The 17339-nt window shown below is 43.1% G+C and overlaps 2 protein-coding genes across 7 annotated transcripts; one reads left to right on the top strand and one right to left on the bottom strand.

The window, feature by feature from the left end:
• Nucleotides 1-107: 107 nt before the first annotated feature.
• Nucleotides 108-4867, bottom strand: thtpa (thiamine triphosphatase). 5 transcript variants are annotated; one of them, XM_054765932.1, is made up of 4 exons: nt 4794-4866; nt 1944-2013; nt 1359-1877; nt 109-750 (listed from the first exon to the last, which is right to left on the bottom strand). In XM_054765932.1, exons 2-4 carry the CDS (start codon nt 2011-2013, stop codon nt 650-652), a joined length of 690 nt encoding a protein of 229 aa, XP_054621907.1. In that variant the 5' UTR covers nt 4794-4866; the 3' UTR covers nt 109-649. The 5 variants fall into 5 exon arrangements, with proteins under 5 accessions (XP_054621905.1, XP_054621903.1, XP_054621904.1 ...); XM_054765931.1 differs by lacking the exon at nt 4794-4866 and adding an exon at nt 2633-2777; XM_054765930.1 differs by having other exon boundaries at nt 108-750; nt 1359-2013; nt 4794-4867.
• On the top strand, nt 3788-16522 carry zfhx2 (zinc finger homeobox 2). 2 transcript variants are annotated; one of them, XM_054765927.1, is made up of 5 exons: nt 3788-3908; nt 6384-6542; nt 7744-7801; nt 10373-14391; nt 14491-16522. In XM_054765927.1, exons 1-5 carry the CDS (start codon nt 3903-3905, stop codon nt 14878-14880), a joined length of 4632 nt encoding a protein of 1543 aa, XP_054621902.1. In that variant the 5' UTR covers nt 3788-3902; the 3' UTR covers nt 14881-16522. The 2 variants fall into 2 exon arrangements, with proteins under 2 accessions (XP_054621902.1, XP_054621901.1); XM_054765926.1 differs by lacking the exon at nt 3788-3908 and adding an exon at nt 3925-4495.
• Nucleotides 16523-17339: the final 817 nt, after the last annotated feature.

Raw genomic sequence — 17339 nt, 5'->3', positions numbered from 1 at the left:
GATCCTCTTTACGATGGGAGCATTGTGCTATTTGTAAGGACCTACTGCAAAAACTCTAGTCAGTGATCAGCTTCTTGTCTCCATGTCACCGTTGTGTGCGAGTGACAGGACGAAAAGCTCAGACTCCCTTGGGGGAGAAGTGTTCTGGTACCACCTGTTAATTTGCAAGAATAAAACGCTGGATTCTGACTATAAGACAAGTCTTTTGAGACTTTTTCTAGGGAAAAATACCTTCTTATAATTGTGTCAATAGGGTAAATACAAGTTATTTGCATAGAAATGCAAGTACAATATTGCATAAGGATTACATTATGGCACCTTTTTAAGTGTAATCCTCATGTGAACAGCAACGGTTCTGCAGGGACCCACACCTTGCAACAAAGACAGCCAAACAAGAGAAAGCGAAGTCAGTGTAGATTTAATGGCTTGCTCTTAATTTAATACAATAAATAATTCCACTGCTGCTGACTATGTTGCTTTATTGCCTGTACTGTCACAGGTGTGCCCATCAGGATACTCCCAGCCAGTGCTGGCATGGAGACAATACGTCCCCTTGACTCTACTGAACAGGATCGCTTCTCCCTCATCTGTGCCGGGTTGGACAAGGACTCACGTCAAAGACGGCCAGTGTGAAACTGTGGTGAGTCGTTCACAAAATGTGTTCACTCAGTAGTCTTGCGTAATGCTCTGGGTAGTTTACTTGAAGGTAAACTGACATTTTCCCGTCAACTTGCCGATCGCCAGTCAAACCTGTAAAGAAGTAAATAACATCTCATTTACTTTGGCTATGATTATCTGTATACATGACATACCATGTTAATGGGGTGGCAGCTTTGTATGGTTGGTGTGAGTGCCACCAGGCCTCAACCTGATGGCAAATGCTCAAGCACATGACCTTGATGTATTGTATAATTAATGAGATATCTCCCCTCGGCAGTTATTTCTGAGAAATAATAACAATGAACTGATATCACAAGCAAACATTCCAAAGCACGGATGTGTGCAGAGCAGTGTGAGTGCACCTTAAATATTGTATTGTTTTTACATCTTAATATTAACAATGTTGCCTGTCATGGCATTTTTTTAAACATGCGTAGCAAAGTTACACTGAAGTACATTACATGTTTACACTTGCATAATTCAACATGTACGGAAAGAATGTCTCCGGCAATTACTGATATTTACCTCCCATCATATGTATGTATTACTTAGTAATAAAGAATGAATAAAATAAAATAAAATAATAAATATTTCTATTTCCATTATTTCCTATTGCAATACCAGTGTTCATTCTACTGTATTTACACAGTGCGACAACTCCTCTGTTATTACACCAGATGTTTCAGTAGTGAGCTCACCAAGTTTCTTTGCTGTTCTTTCAATCTTGTCCATGGCGGCCTGCATATCTCCTCCCTCTGGTATGAGGACCTCTATCTCTCCCACACGGTAGCCAAAGTCTGCTTCGTCGAGATCGACTTGCACGCCATCCTCTTTTAAAGTGAATGTCTGCCTCACTGTGGTAAACTCCGCAAAGACGAACAGATTCATGCTCCTTGCCCAACACTGGTCTTGTACAGAGTCAATCTCATGTTGACAGCTCTCAGTCACACAGGACAACTGTTTTCTGCTGGTCACATCTTCGCCAATATCCTTTAGAACCTCTTTCAGCTTGAGTTTAATATCACTCAAATTGGTTATCTCTTTATAGCGACTACATTGCGCAGACGCTTCAGACTCCTCCGCCCCTTTTACTCTTGTGGTCGGACACTTGAGCTCCCAGCATCCTGTGCGTTTGCGCAGCCACATGTCTCTTAAAGTCAGGTGAAATTGTGGCGTGTCAAAATACTGGTCGTGAAACTGGCGCTGACCAGCACAAACTGTAAATAAAGTCATATAAAATAGACAATTAAATATCTGCGTGAAATAACAGCAACATACCGTACCTCCAATTTCTTTCAGGGTTTTCAGTGTGTTTGCACTGCATAAAAACTTTCTCTCCACTTCTATACTCATCTGAAAAAAACATTAACATTAATTCAGCTCAAAACCCAGATTTATTTAAATACTACAGCCATAACAGCTACAGTTGCACTCAAAATGTCTCGCTCCTTTGTAATTGATACTTACGAATTTAGAAATGAGCAGTAGTTTGTAATAAAGCAACTAAATAGAAACAATTTAATTGTTCAACACAGCTAGAGAAAGTTTGCACAATTTGCATATTGACGGTGGGGGTGAATAATATTGACTGCAACTGTACATACACTCATAATACAACAGACATTATATTTACTACCACAAAAATAACATTTGCCACTTAGCTTAGCTCTCAGCATCACAAACTTTTCTATTAATACACACTGCAGGTACTTCCACTGGAGAATTTAATTAAACAGCCACAATTCCTCTGCAGATGAAGATTTTTACATGCTTAGAAGGTGGATCATCTCGTTAGCTCCAACTATCCACTGATTGATCACACACTTTAGTAATAAAGCTACCATCAATAACATATGGCGAGGGACACTGCAGTTTTGCATTTAAACCGTAGCTCCTGCTGCTGCACCTGCCTTTGCCAATCATAACCGCCGTTTAGTAAACATCTCCGTTTATTACATAGATGCTCACACACCTTCAAAGTTGAAGTCCAGACAGCAAAAAATAAAAATATCGGCTTTGGTTGATTTCCGGCTGTCAGCTCCCCCACGTCAGCAAAGTCAGTTTTGCTCAGGCGCAATTAGGGACACCTATTAGGCCCTTCAGGATCACCATCATCACTTCCTGTCCCAGTAGCGCAGACGCATACAGATGGTGAAGTTTACACAACCTCATGGGTTGGACGAACATTTACTCTGTATAGGCAATCTGTATGTATTCTTTTGATGTATATATTTATTCATTTTTTAAAAAATGGGGCATATTTAATGCAGGTAGAGCCAAGTTCTGACTTATATGTTTAATACATCATTGATTACGTCGCTTTATGTGTTATTTGAAGTGACAGAATGTTGAATATGACATATATACTGCAATTAGATACTTCGTTGCTCATTAAGTAAATATACATACCCTGCGGGGTTACATAAGTAATTTAATGTCGCTTCTGAATGTCAGCAATCAGCCTTGTGGGGGAGCTGTGGTGTGTTTACTTGGGGTTCGATCCAAATATCCCTATCCATGGTAGTATCACTATTTGGTACAGCCGCGATAAAATCGATATATTTCAGTTTTTTAATATGTTCATTCTGATAAATATCTGTGTTTTATAGTCCATATTGTTACTTTGGGGAATAAGGTGTTGGACACAGGAGGGCATTGGAGGCAAAAAGCCAAAGGATTTCTGAATGAGAGCCAATGGTCTTTAGGGTTGGGCGATACTGCAAATTACGATCCAATGCTAAATAAATGCAGAGTCAGTATTGCTGGTACTGCTCCTGAAATTGATACTTAAAAATGTTCAAGATCCTTCAATGCTTTTGTGGTTTTGCCTTTCATTTGTTGATCATGACTATAATCAGGAAAACGATATTCGACCAAAAATCAACAATAAAAAACAGCTTTGTGTTTTATTGTGAATGTAAAAAAATTAAAGGCTGAATAATTTAATGATTTTGAAAAATCTCAAGTAAAACTTATCGGTGTCGGAAACTGTGTCCCTGAATTCAGTCCGTATGGTATCGACGCCAAAAAGTACAGTATCGCCCACCCATAGTGCTTACTAGAGGGAAGGAGAGAGGGCGAGAGAGAAAGAGGGAGAGAGAGAGGGAGGGAGAATGAGAGGGAGGGAGGGGGGAACAGGCAAGAAAACTTTTCACTTGTGAGGATCCACAGAGGACGAATGTGTGTGTATGTGTATGTGTGTATGAGGGAGAGTGTGTGTGTGTGTGCTGGAGAGGGCGACCATGCAGGTAAAAAGGCATTATTAGCTAATTGCTGGCAACTTCATTAAACGCGGATCGGATAACTGCTGCGGATGCAAGGGGGCGGGGGGTAGAGATAGTGAGTGGCCTGCAACCGATAGACGATCGACGGATTGTCTCGTTGACTAACCTTTTATAGCAATATAACATTAAATTCCAAACTTTTCTCTCCCCCTCCCGCACACCAACCCCTGTCGCTCTCTTTGCTGTTTCGCTTTGCTCTGCTCTTATTACACAACCCCCCCCCCCCCCCACCACAACCACCGTCGACGCGTTTTAATTACGAAAAGCTTTTTTATTTTACACTTTAGATGAGCATGTGTTGCACGGCATGGGGGATTAAAAGGATTTTTCTGGAGGGGGGGTTGGTTAGCAAGGACGCGTCAAAAAGGAGGTCTGCAAGGGGGAGGAGGGGTGAGGAGTGTTTTCTAACACATCTGTAAACGGAGCCCAAGCTCATTAATTAAATGGCTTTAGTCAGGCTAGGCCTCAATTTGCGCTGTTGAGCAGCAGCAGCAGGAAGCGGCGGGCGGTGCAAGCGCTACATGCCCGCTCGGCGAGGCACAATCAGTGGGGTAAGGCGACAACTAGAGCCCGAGGTGTTTGTTCCGGAGCCAAGGCGAGCGTGTTTTCTTGTCCTGGGTGTGTGTGTGTGTTTTGTGTGGCAGCAGTTACCACCTGGAGATCAAGCAAGGCAGAGGAGACTCGCCCGTCCGAGCTTAATTATCCCAGGCAAGCTAACAGGCTATAGCTAGCAAAGTGACACGACTCGAACTCCGCGTTGTGTTTACGAGCGATCGGCTTTTTTAACCGCAGTTTTCAACCAAATTTTTAAAATTAATTACGCTTTCGCAAAGGTATCCGCTTCCATACTTGATTAATTGTCGGCAAACCGGCCCAGAGACACCTCTGTAACGCGACGGTAGGACTCGGGCTTGCTAGCTAGCTAATTGATTCACGTCTGCTCTGCGCAGCTAATTAGACTGCTCGCTAATTAGCTAATATTAGCGCACAGAACGACAATCAAACTATGTCTGTCGTTTGTTTGCAACACTGGTGGCTTTTTAAAACAATCTGATGGTGATGTACGAATGTTGTGTATTCATATTCAACCCTGCTAGCTTGCTAATTGGCATGACGAGGAAGTGAGGATTGCAATGGAGATAGTTCGCCTCATGGGCAAGTTTTGTGTTGTCTTTGTCGCATTTTGGAGCCTTTAAAATGCACCTATGCTGTGTGGTAAATGTGTGGGATTATATGTTTAAAAAGGACAACACAAAAGTTACTTGATCGTGTTTGAAAAGCATAGTTGGAATATACAGTATTAAAATGGACACACGCAGTGTGGCAGTGAAGTTTGTGCTTTGTATTGTTGATATTCTGTATTAATACAATTGTATTGTGACACTGATGACTAGCTTTAGGAGATTTAATACTGAATTGGTTGTTAGCTTGTGCAGGTGTACCTAATGTGTAATAACAAGCCTGTTTACATTGGAACACCTTTTTTTGTAGTTGCTTGTATAGGATTCTCCTATTCTATATGGCATGCCACACTGTGTGTGTACTTGCCATCTTATCTGCAAATGATGTACTAAATGAACCATAGAAAGGAGTGTTGTATGTGAGAATTGTGGTCCAGCTTTGAATGGATTCAGTACAGGGAAACCTTCAAAGTTGAACACACTTTGTTCCATGGCACGAGCTGAATTCCTACGTGTTCATGTGTGAAAACTTTCCCAACAGAACCGAGCCATCCTAAAATTTTAATTAACTGTGCAGGCTTGAAGTAACATTCCTGTCATGTAAGTATAAAGTTAACCACTCTATGCTCAGACTAAATAAAGTAGAGCTATTTGCCATTTGAAGTATGGCGGGCCTACACACAGCATTGCTGTCCTTGAGTGGCCCCAGTATTCTGTAGCACTAATTGCACAAGCATTGTTACTAAAGGTGCCAGATTCGGACTCAAAGTAACAATAGTTTAACTGTACACGATTTAATGACACCACCTTAAAAGTATTACAACCTGTCTGTACAAAATAACTTTTTTAAAGAGGCAAAAGACAGTCAAAAATGAAGTTAAGTATTAAAAAATGGACATTGTCAAAGTATTGAGCGTGGGGCACCGGGACAAAAGGTGTACAGGCTGCTTACTTCTCTATTTGTCAGTGCCGATGTGACATTTTCTCAAAATCTTACCATACCAAATATTATTTTTTTTTGAGCCTGGATAAAAAATAAAAATGTAGGTTTGGCCCGCGACCTAAAGTCTGCTTTAGATTTTTGGACTCATGTGTTTGGAACCCCTTCTTTTAGATGCTGGTGTCACATCACAAATGATGGTTTGATTGAACACTGTTGGTTCAAATGTGTGCTTGATGTTGAAGTCTGTGTATTACAATTGTAAATTGTAAGGAACCCTGAATTTGAATATGTTTTAATACAATTTTTATTTGTTAGGAGGAGTCTGGGGAGAAGGCGAGCAGCAATAGCAATGGGACAGCGGAGTGGCTGTGCCCTTTGTGCCAAAAAGGGCAAGCAGACAGAGCCTCCCTGTCTCAACACCTCACCGACCAACACAGCGTGCTCCCGACGTGTCTTGACAAACTGCTAGACATCGTAAGTATGACACTGCCAAACCTGACTGACACTCTCATAACTCATATCTAATAACACCGCAGCTTAGCCAGTTTCTTTGGTATACATAGTAAAATACAAAACATTAAAAGACTATTCCAATACAACAGCACAGTAATCATCTTTTTATGAAAATTGCATTTATGTTGATCCAGCCTAATATGAATCAAATTAATTTAAATGAGCACATTTTTATTTTTTTAAGCAACTATTTCACATGTTGACTATCTGGTTCCAATTCTGAGACATTTGAGACCAAATTACATGTTTTGAAATCAAAAAATTGAAGCAGTAGCGCTGCAACTAAGAATTATTTTAATAGGGGACGAGTCGGCGATTATTGCAGACTGTGTATAAGATCTGCTGTACATGTTTGAGTCCCCGACTTGATTTTGACTCCTTGTCAAAACCTATTATAGTGAATTATAACAAAATTAATAAATGAAATTAATAATTATTTTTTCTCTTTAATATTATGACTTTACTCTTAGTATTTTGTCTTTTATTTTTATAAAATTACTGCTGAGGGTCAATTAAAAAAACACTGAGGACACCCCTGGTCAATACATTCAATGATAGCTAACATGAGTAGCTAAACTTTGCCTGCTATCATTAGCTGACAATAAACATAACTAGTGCATGTGTTACGTTGGCGCACTCAAAGCAGGAAGAGGCGGGATATAAGGCATTTGAAGATTGGTGCCCTCTAGACAGCTGGAGGAACCCACTAAATGTAATAATGCTTACTGTCAAATACCATTAGGATGTCAACGAGCATTATTGAGCATTGTTGGGAGTTTGACAGCAGTGACAAACAAGACGGTAGTTTGCTGAAATGTGTGCGTGCTGCGTTGCGCTTTTGCGATGCTATAATAATCCTGCAAAATATAGACGAGATGGATTTCAAAGCAAAGCAATTACTTGCCACCATTAGCCAGTCCCACTTGTGATCATTTTAAATCTTTACACACAAGCGCAACAATTTGGTGTTGGATAAAAGCAGTCTTCTATGTGTGTGCCTTTAGGGGTAATTTGAAAATTAAAGACGTAGCATGCCTGCTATGTGTAATCCAACCACACAGCAATGAGTCACACCCAAGTTCAGCGCCATTGAAAAGATACTTTGCATCTAACAGCAGTTGTAGGATTTGCTGACACTCTCCTTTTTATTTTCTTTTGACAGTCTGTTCTCAAACGAGAGGCGAGGCAAGAAGAGAGAAAAGGTGCTCTAATATCTTCAGGTAAGTCCCTAAGTCATTAAAACAATATAGTAACATCAGCCTGAAGTAATGAGCAGTGTTGCACACTTGGATGTAAATTTTGGGACACATCATCAGTAGTGTACCTTTTCAGTGGGTGTTTTGGCCTTTCAACACTAGACACCCTGATGTGTCCCATGTCCAATCATGAGTAAAGTAGTGCCTGGAAAGTGGAGGGAGATGAGCTAGGCAGTAAGGTCCCGCCTTAGGACCAAAAAACTGTTCCACCCACCGGGTCGTCGCTCTTTCAGCCTCCTCCTGACGGCGCACTTCCTCTACCACCATTTTCCTCCTCTGTGAAGCTGAACCTTTATGCCAAGTTGGTTTATTCACTGAAACGCCAAATCCTCCTCTTCCCAGCTGGACATGTCCCACAATGTCGTCGTGCTTCCGGGCTGATGTAGCGTGCTGTAAGAGTTTGGATTTATCTTTGCTGTACCGTTGATGTTTTATGGGATTAGAGTTACAACGGATGCCAAGAAACGCTTTGCTGTGGGACATAACGTACACTTCACATGTATGTTCTTGCTTTTTCCATCAAAATGTTGAAGTAGTGCCGGTACTTCCGTCCTGAAAACGCCACTTAACTCCACAGACCGCTTCGGACAACTGATAATTTCGCCAACAACCTCTATTCCTCTCTCTTAAAATGTCTTAAATACGGTTTTGAAATGTTTTGATTTTTGAGGACACCACAACGTAACTACAAAACAGGGCTAAAGTACCTGTGCACCCCAGTCAGAATTTATTTATTTTTTTGTCCTTTTTTTGCCTGTGTGGTTGGGGAATGGCCCTTAAAGACTTCAATTAGACATGTTGAAACCTGTAGAGACCCTGTATGTAATTCCATCTTGTAGACGGTAGAGACAATATGGGAATATATCCAATCACAGCTAGTTTAGCTGCTTGTGGGGGTGGCGAGGTGGTGGGGAGGGAGTTCTAGAGGAGGTTCAATCAGAACTACTGTCTTTGAGGTAGGGCAGTTGGAGTTTCCACCGCAAAAACGATGCCGTGTGCTGCAATATGGTAATTGTAAGTACCATGCTGACACTATGGGGAACAAGGCACTGTAAACCATGTGGAGCGATTGTCACCACTAAAAACACAATTAACTTGAAGGGGCATCTATGGGCGAGTCAATTTGCACAATTATTTTTTTGCTATGTTGTGTTTACTGCTGTTTTTTATTGCTGAGAAAGTTGCATTATAGATGCCTAATGCGCTATGCAGAGTTAGTTTATTACGTCGTACAGTAGTTGTACTGTTATATCATTTTTAATCATCCATCCGTCCATTTTCTATACCGCTTCTCCTCATTAGGCTCGCGGGGTATGCTGGAGCCTATCACAGCTGACTTTGGGCGAGAGGCGTGGTACACCATGGACTGGTCGCCAGCCAATCGCAGGGCACATATAGACAAACAACCATTCACACTCTCATTCATATCTATGGACAATTTAGAGTCGCCAGTTAACCTAACATGCATGTTTTTGGAATGTGGGAGGAAACTGGAGTACCCGGACAAAACGCACGCACGCACGGGGAGAACATGCAAACTCCACATCGAAATGCCCAACGGAGATCCGAATCCAGGTCTTCCCGAGATCCTGACTGTGACTGTGTGGCCAATATGCTAACCACTAGACCACTGTGCGGCCTCCATTTTTGATCATCTGAAGAAAAAAAAAAAAAAAAAAAAAAAATTGTCAAGTAAAATATTATAATACGAATTGTTTAGTGTGAGATTAGACTTGATACTTTTTGAACCTAAATAAAGGTAGTTTCAAGGAAACTACTAAAGGATAACACCAAGTTGTGTTATCCTATGTACTGTCATTTTAATTGACTTTTAGTTGACCAGCTGTTACAGTAATCCCTCGTAATTCCTTATTTATAAATGGAATACTTTCATAGTTGGAGCATATAAATCCTGTTTCCGACCTTGTAAATATGTGTTTTAATTTTTGATTGTTGTGATAATTCAGACCTGCAATAAAAGCCTGTAGTTCTGGCAATCCAGTCTGGCGCTTGTCTCTCACCGCACATTACAGTAACATTACTGACACCTAGTGTGACCAGTGTAGAATACTACATGTGATTCACAGCGTCTTTGACTGCATTTTCTGGACGTCTTAAATATGTTATTTTAATTAATTTTGCCATTTTTATGCTTGGCAATTCTGAATTTATGCAAAAAATACGTAATATTTGCTTCAATATGGATATTTTCGGACCAATAGGCCGCATTCAACACGAAACAGAATGATCTATTAATATATATATTTTGAAAAAAAGTGTGAAGCCACAAAATTCGAATGGTGAAGTGGCGAGGGACGACTGTATTTTTAACACGGTTACTGCCAACACTGGTAATGATGTGCTTGTATTCGTTTTCAAGCTGTCCTGGTAGAAGGATTGAGTGTAATAAGGGATTATTAATGGCGAAACATCTCTTAATTTGAACCACATCGTGAGTTTTTACTGGATGTCTTGTTTTGACTGAATAATATGTGCCATTTATTCTCTTTATTTCGTGTGTCTGTTTTTCTTCAGCTGCAGTTTGGACACCAGAGAGGCCATCTGAAGACATTGCCTCACAACCCTACCAGCCTAGTTCAGACGCTACCCATCGAGATAAGGAGATGGAGGAAGACAGAATGTTAGATGAGGAGGGAGGTGAAGCTGAACCGCAGCCAGAAGATGAGGCAAATGAAATCCCAGAAGCCAAACGGCAAAATGCGTCTGAAAATGAAGGAGACGGCAGTCCAAAGTCCGCTGGTAAAAACGGCGTGCCTGGTGAGAATAACACACTCTCGTTCAAATGCAGCGCCTGCCTGGAAACGTTTCCCAGCAGAACTGCCCTGAGTGTTCATTATTACTCAGCCTCGCACATTCAGAAAATGACAACAATACAAAGTGGAGAAGCCGACTCCCAATCTCCTTCCGCCGCTGCCGTTTCTCGGCCGTATGTCTCAAACAAACCCTACCAGTGTGCTGTATGTCGGGTCTCATACAATCATTCCATCACCCTTGAGAGCCATCTGAAGTCTGTCTTGCATCAGACCCGCAGTAGGAGTGCTGCAAACAGCTCAGTCACCCTTAGTAGTAGTGGAGGCAGCACCAGCAGTACTCCAAACACCACAGTGAGTACTGCTAGTGGAAGCAGTCAGTTGGCCGCCGCCACCACAACCAACTGTGCTACTCCCGGAACCATGATGGTGACCACAGCTGGAGATGCAGAGCAGATCCAAACTTCACAAGCGGCTCCCTCCCTCATCACCCCACCTGTGGCCTCAGCTCAGGCGGTCTCGGCCTTTCTCACCCTCCTCACATCCAGCCCGAGCGCTCTCTCACACCCCCTCATCCCCTCCCTGTATGCGCCTGGCGGTGGTGCAGACGCAGCTCAGATTGTGCCTCAGCCTCACATGGTCATGCCCTTGATTCTGAATGGCCTCCAAGCCCAGCAAGCCCAGCAATGCCCCGAGAACCAGCAAGGACAGCTCCTTACCCCGTGTGTGCCATTTGTGGGTCTCAACGCAGCACAGCAAGCCCTCCTGACCCAAAGACTTAGTATGTTACAGCACCAGTGGCCCCCTGTTGCTGTTCCAGCTAATACACCAGCAGCCCCAGAGCAACAAAAGCAGAGCGTTAAGCCAGAGAGTAGTGAGGCAGGCGAAGAAAAGATGTTTGATGGGGTTAGCATCAAGACAGAGGAACCCGAGGAAGAGAGTTGTCCTAATACAGAAAGCAAAGAGAAGATTGAGAGTAACGAAGACGTTTGGAAGGCACCAACAGATAGCAAAACCTTGACTGACCATGTAGACATGGAAGTTGACAAAAGTCCAGGTCCCTGCCCAGTTGCCATGGCAAAGACTGTCCATAACAACCTCTCACCCTCTCCATCAATGCCTAGCAACTCAAGCTACAGCCCTGTACATTTAAACCTTACGCTCAGCCCTGATTCCACTCCTCAAAAATCACAAGCAACCGCCAGTCCGAGTGGTTCTGTTGGTACCCCAAAATCTAGCCCTGTCGCCTTAAGCAACCAGTCTCGACTTCGTTGCAGTAACTTGGGAGCAGTTTATCCAGAACTTCCAGTGTTGTCGGAGTTTCAGTCAGAGGTTCTTTGGGCTTTCTTTGAATCACGAAGCGAGGCGGATGCTGCAAGTCCTCCCCGTGAGGACTGTGAGGCGCTGGCACGAGAGGTGGGGCTTTCTGAGGAGGAGGTGCGCAAATGGCTTTGCCAAGCCAGATATGCCAAACAGAGACAGAGAGCAGAGCTTGCACACCAGCAAGGTTTGTTGGGATCTCTGAGGGCCACTCAAGGCAGCGACAATGACTATGATGATGAAGAAAACTCGCTGGTTATAGCAGAAGAAGAACTGGAGGAGGAGGAGGATGCTGATGATGCCAGCAGCCAGGCAATGGATTTGTCTAGTACAAGTAGACGGCGGCATCAGAAAAGTTCAGGAAGGGAAGGTCAGGGAGATTCCTGCCTGACTTCTGACTCGGAAAATGAGGTCTACACCTCTGTGATTGTGACAGATGAGGAAAGTCAGAATGAAGGTGTTCGAGAGGCTCCTGAAAGCCCTGTCAAAGAAGAAGTGCAGCGTGAGGTCCAGTGTGACAAAGGGGTTATCGGAGGAAAAGTCTTGCGCTCCACAACGGTCTTCCTCTCGGACGCAGAGGACGACGATGACGACGACGAAGGTGGAGGCAGCCATCGGTCCAGGAAGAAAAAACGGAAGGGGGATTTTGAACATGAGGTGGAAGTGAAACGAGAGAGACAAGATCCGGATGTGGACCTTGAGCTGGAGGCCCAAGCGGATCCTCCAAGTTCACAGCCCTTTTCCATTGACCAGATTCCAAGCGCCGCTCTTCACTCCCTCCCTCTGTCTCTCACACCTTTTTCCACACCATTCCTGAGCCCTTACGTCCTCTCGCTCGGACCATCATTAGTTGGAGTTGGGAGCAAAGTACCCGTCTTTACTAACCCATCTAACGTCACCAGTTTCTCCAGTTCCCTTCTATCGCAATCCCTCTCTTCCATCAACCAAGCTTCTCAATATTTGTCCAATGGTGGTGATTGTGAGACTGCGCTGGACCTGAGTATGGGAAAAAACAATTCATCCTCCTCTCAGGCTGACAAAATTTCAGTACAGAAAGGGCAGTTGCTGGATGGACTCGGCCTGAGGCCCACATCCCAAGGTCTGGTTGTGGTTCAGGTTAAACCTGAGTCTCTCACCACCATGACCTCTTCGAACACTTGTATGACTCTGGCCAACAGCAACAACCTGACAAAGTCCAGTCATTACTCAAGGCCAGCCGAGAAAACGAATGCAGTGCTTTTAGATAAAGAAAAAGACAATGAGAAGGACAAGGAGCGTGGGCAGCAACAGCAGAGGAGGGCCAAAGGGAAACGATACCACGATATGCGGCGCTCGAGGACCATCATTCAAGCGGAACAACTTGACATACTGTACGGATGCTACTTCAAAGATCCAAACCCTGGGAAAAATGAGTTTGAGCAGATTGCAGAATGGGTTCACCTTCCCAAGAAAGTTGTTCAGATATGGTTCCAGAACATGAGGGCGAGGGAACGCAAGGGTGAGGTCCGATTCATCAGCGATGGAACCCTGGCGGCGGTCGGTAAACCCCTCATCAAATTCACCTGGCCTCTTTCCAAACCCATTTTTTCCAACAAGCCCGTCACCAATAACACCGGAAGCATCACCACCGCGCCAATTGTGCGCACTCTCATCAGGACGGAGGGCAAACCTGCAGGTGCGATGAAAAAATGTACGCCTGTACCGATCAAGCCCAAGGAGGTGGTTTCTTCTTCCGCCGTCTCCGTGGTGAGCAGCGGTGCCTCTGCAATGCCAAAGACCAAGCTCGAAACCACCAGCAATGTTACCACGGTCAAAGTTGCATCTAACATCAACACCCCCATCCTTTTAGCACCCCCCAAGGACCCCGTTACCATCGCCCCACGACCGGATCAACAGAAGCAGTTGGAGGAGAGCGAGGAGGAAAAAACGGATGAGGAGGAAGAGGACGAGAATGACAAGGGTCCTCCGGTAACGAACCGCATGGTGCCGAAGATGACGATGACGTCTATCAACAATAGGCCTGTGCTGCCCCAGAAACAGAACGGCCTGAATTACTGGACTGCTAAAGTCCCGATCAAGATCAACACACTCTCGAGGGAGCAACTGGGTCTTCCTACTCACACTCGTACCATCCCTCCTCCTCCCACTCCCAGCATCGCACCAGTCAGCCCAAACATCCCGAATACCGCCAAGGTGGCAAGGTCATCCACCCCCGTTTTGAGTAAATCCAGTTCCTCAGAAAACAGCTTCCTCAGCCACTCTTCCAGCCGCAGGCCACGCACGCACTTGTCCTGCTTGCAGCTTTACATTCTGCAGTCCTGCTACGAGACTTGTGCCCACCCGAATGCCATAGAGTGCGAGGCCCTCGGCACCGCCCTCAACCTGCCCCTCAAGGTGGTCCAAATCTGGTTCCAAAACACCAGAGCTAAGGAGAAGCGCTGGAGGCTGCAGCAAGAGAAACTGGTAAGGCATTTTCAAATTGATTTATGGTAATAAAAGGTGTGATGATATTAATTCGTTCTATTTTGTTCTTGTCTCCCCACCTCTCCATCTGCACTGTAGTCTCTATCAAGTGGTGGGAAGGTGGACGTGAGCTCAGGAAGTTACCTGCATTACAACGCTCTCAAAGCCAATCGTCCCATCCTGCCCAAACCTGTTCAGCTGACATTCACTGAATCGCCAGCTTCCCCAACGACCGGCCAGTCGGCACCAAGCGAGACCCTGACTGGCTGCTGCAATGCCTGCAAAGTCTCGTTTAAATCCGGGGCGGCCGCGAGGGCTCACGTCTTCTCCCCGCATCACCTCGCCATGCTGCGAACCACTGACTTTGGCCAGCCCACGACGCTCGTCAACAAGAATGGAACCGGTAGCGCCCTAGCTAGCTCCGGCGCTAGTTCCGGGATTGAGGTGGTCATCGAGTTGCCTCCATCTGCGGCCACCAGCAACAGCTAAAAAAATAAAACAAACTCAGATCAGGATTGGTCTGCACACTGACTATTGGACCCATTTGGGCTCCTAAAATTTTAATAAACAAGTTTGAGCACTATTCCTCACAACCTAACTTCATTTTTTTGGCTTTTTTTTAGTTTTTTTTTTTGGGGAAAGTTGGCTTTTTCTGCACCTCCATATCCTTTTTCTGATGACTCAAATGGACTCCGGAATCAAACAGCAGAAAACTCTTCCCATGCTGCTTCTATGAGTGATGGATAATACCTATTTTAATTGTCACACCTCAACCATTTTTTTTTTTGTTAAAGACCTTCCTTACAAATGGTGAAGGCATTCAAACTTGCCATGCTTGAGACTGCAAATGCGCTTTGGTCCTTTGGATGCGGCCTGCAGGCCCAACAAGTCACTATTTGGGATTACAGGAAATACTTGCAGTAATAACTCATTTTGCGCCTGTGGAATATAAATTTTTTTAATTTCCAGAGCAAAGATTGCTTGGGTATAACATGAATTGACTGAACAAATGTGATGACTGTCACCCTTTTATTGCTACGGGGTATGTGGTCTGGGGAGTGTTGTGTGTACTCATTTGGGAAATACTAGAGGTACTTTAGAGAGATAGAGAGGGCTTTTAACTTTTCCCCATGTATAGTTTTCATGACAATCCAAACAAACAGGTTGTAGAAAAGTCAAGAATCTTGGCATACCGCACTTTGACACATTTTACATAGTTTGAAATGTTTTTAAGCATTCTAATGCAAGTGTCTTTTTATGGAAAGATGCATTCATGCATGTTGGATGCCTTAATATAAATTGTGAAATAAATTGATTCATTTCTTTTTTTGCTAGTCTCTTGAAACATGCTTTAGGTGTAAGCATAATATTGTGCAAGAGGGTATAAAGATGTAAAAGAGCTCTGTCCCCCAATGGCTTTTACACACTTTGGGTGCAGGGAGAGGAGATCTGAATGTCATCCTTTTGATAGAACATAGCAAACCCTGCCTGTAAACATGTCGCCAGCTTTTTTCTCCCCCTCAGCCAAGGACAAAAAAAAAAAAGTTGCAAATCTCTGATCCTGTGGATTTCTATTTCCCACCCAAATGATGTGTTGTGTCATGTATATGTCTCATTTTGAAAAGCGCTCTTAAAAACTGTCAAAGTTCCGATTTATGGCCGCCTTAAAGAGGATCCTCATAGGTTTTTCTCAATTGAACTAATTTTCCAAATAGTATAAATTGCTCTACAAACTATAGCACCCCCTACCCCATAGTTGCGAATTCTGGTCATGCACGTGCTGTGAAATAGACATGATCTGTTCAAACCAAACAAGGGAGGAAGTTTGCTATTACTAAATATCCTGCACTAATGGATACTCTATTCTAGGAAAGTACATTGGGGAACATTTTTATCATTTTGACTGAGCGCTAATAAGATGGTGCTGTGTTGAAGGACACACAACTTACTAAAGATGTTTTTTTCCTTCAGTTTGTATATTAATGTTACTATTCATAGTTTTAACAAAAATGCAAACCTAAAATGATCTTTTTGTAAATGAAATATATTAAAAATAACTGATATTCCAAAGTAATCATTTTTTTTGTTCAATTTCTGTCATTAAAAAAAAAAAAAAAAAGAAAACCAAAAAGCAATCTTGAGGTGGCGTTGGAGCAGGAGATGTGTTCACAAATGCAAACTGTAAAGAACATCCCACGGCTTGACACTTGCACTATTCCACTATATTTGCACAAGCTACAGACATTAAAAAAACAAACAAAAAAACCCGAACACAGCCATCATAAATGCAAACCGAAAAAGTTACTTGGTGTGTGTCTTGAAAGACTGGCGGTGTTCTTTCGTGAGTTCTAAAATGTTTGTCTGTTGGAAACTATCTTGTGTGAAAAACAAAAAAACACCAAGGGTATGAGTGCTTCAACCTCAAGACTGGGATAACACACACAAACACAAACACGGTGTTGCACTGTCCAAATTAGATTAGAGTTTTTATGGAGATCTGCTTTTTATTATCTTACATTTCATTGTCACTTTGATTATCACTATTGTTATAACTGTTCTACTACTTATTACCATTACTATTCATGCTGTTTTGATTACCCATTCATTATTATTTTATGCCACCTCTCTGCTCAGACTGAGTATGGTATTCCTCTGAATATTGAACAATATTAGTGGCAGTGTTGTTATGTATTGTTAGACGCCTGATTAAGTTTGTTTCCCCCTCCTCACTGTACCTTGCTTTTTTGTTTGGTCTCCATTATGCTTTCTTTGATATACGGAAAAATAAAATCAGTTCAACATGGTAAAATAGCGTGGAACTGTTTTTACTTGCTTTATATGCACACACATCCACATTTTGTAATCTGTTAAAAATTCACTCCCAAAATACCAAAAACAATTGATAAGCAGGCCCCTAAGCCAATCAACATTGCACTCGGAGAGTAGTT

This window comes from Dunckerocampus dactyliophorus, chromosome 21, assembly GCF_027744805.1.
Source record: "Dunckerocampus dactyliophorus isolate RoL2022-P2 chromosome 21, RoL_Ddac_1.1, whole genome shotgun sequence".
In the NCBI taxonomy this organism is placed as follows: domain Eukaryota; kingdom Metazoa; phylum Chordata; class Actinopteri; order Syngnathiformes; family Syngnathidae; genus Dunckerocampus; species Dunckerocampus dactyliophorus.
The sequence above is the reverse complement of the archived record's forward strand: the minus strand, read 5'-3'. Positions and strand labels throughout refer to the sequence as shown.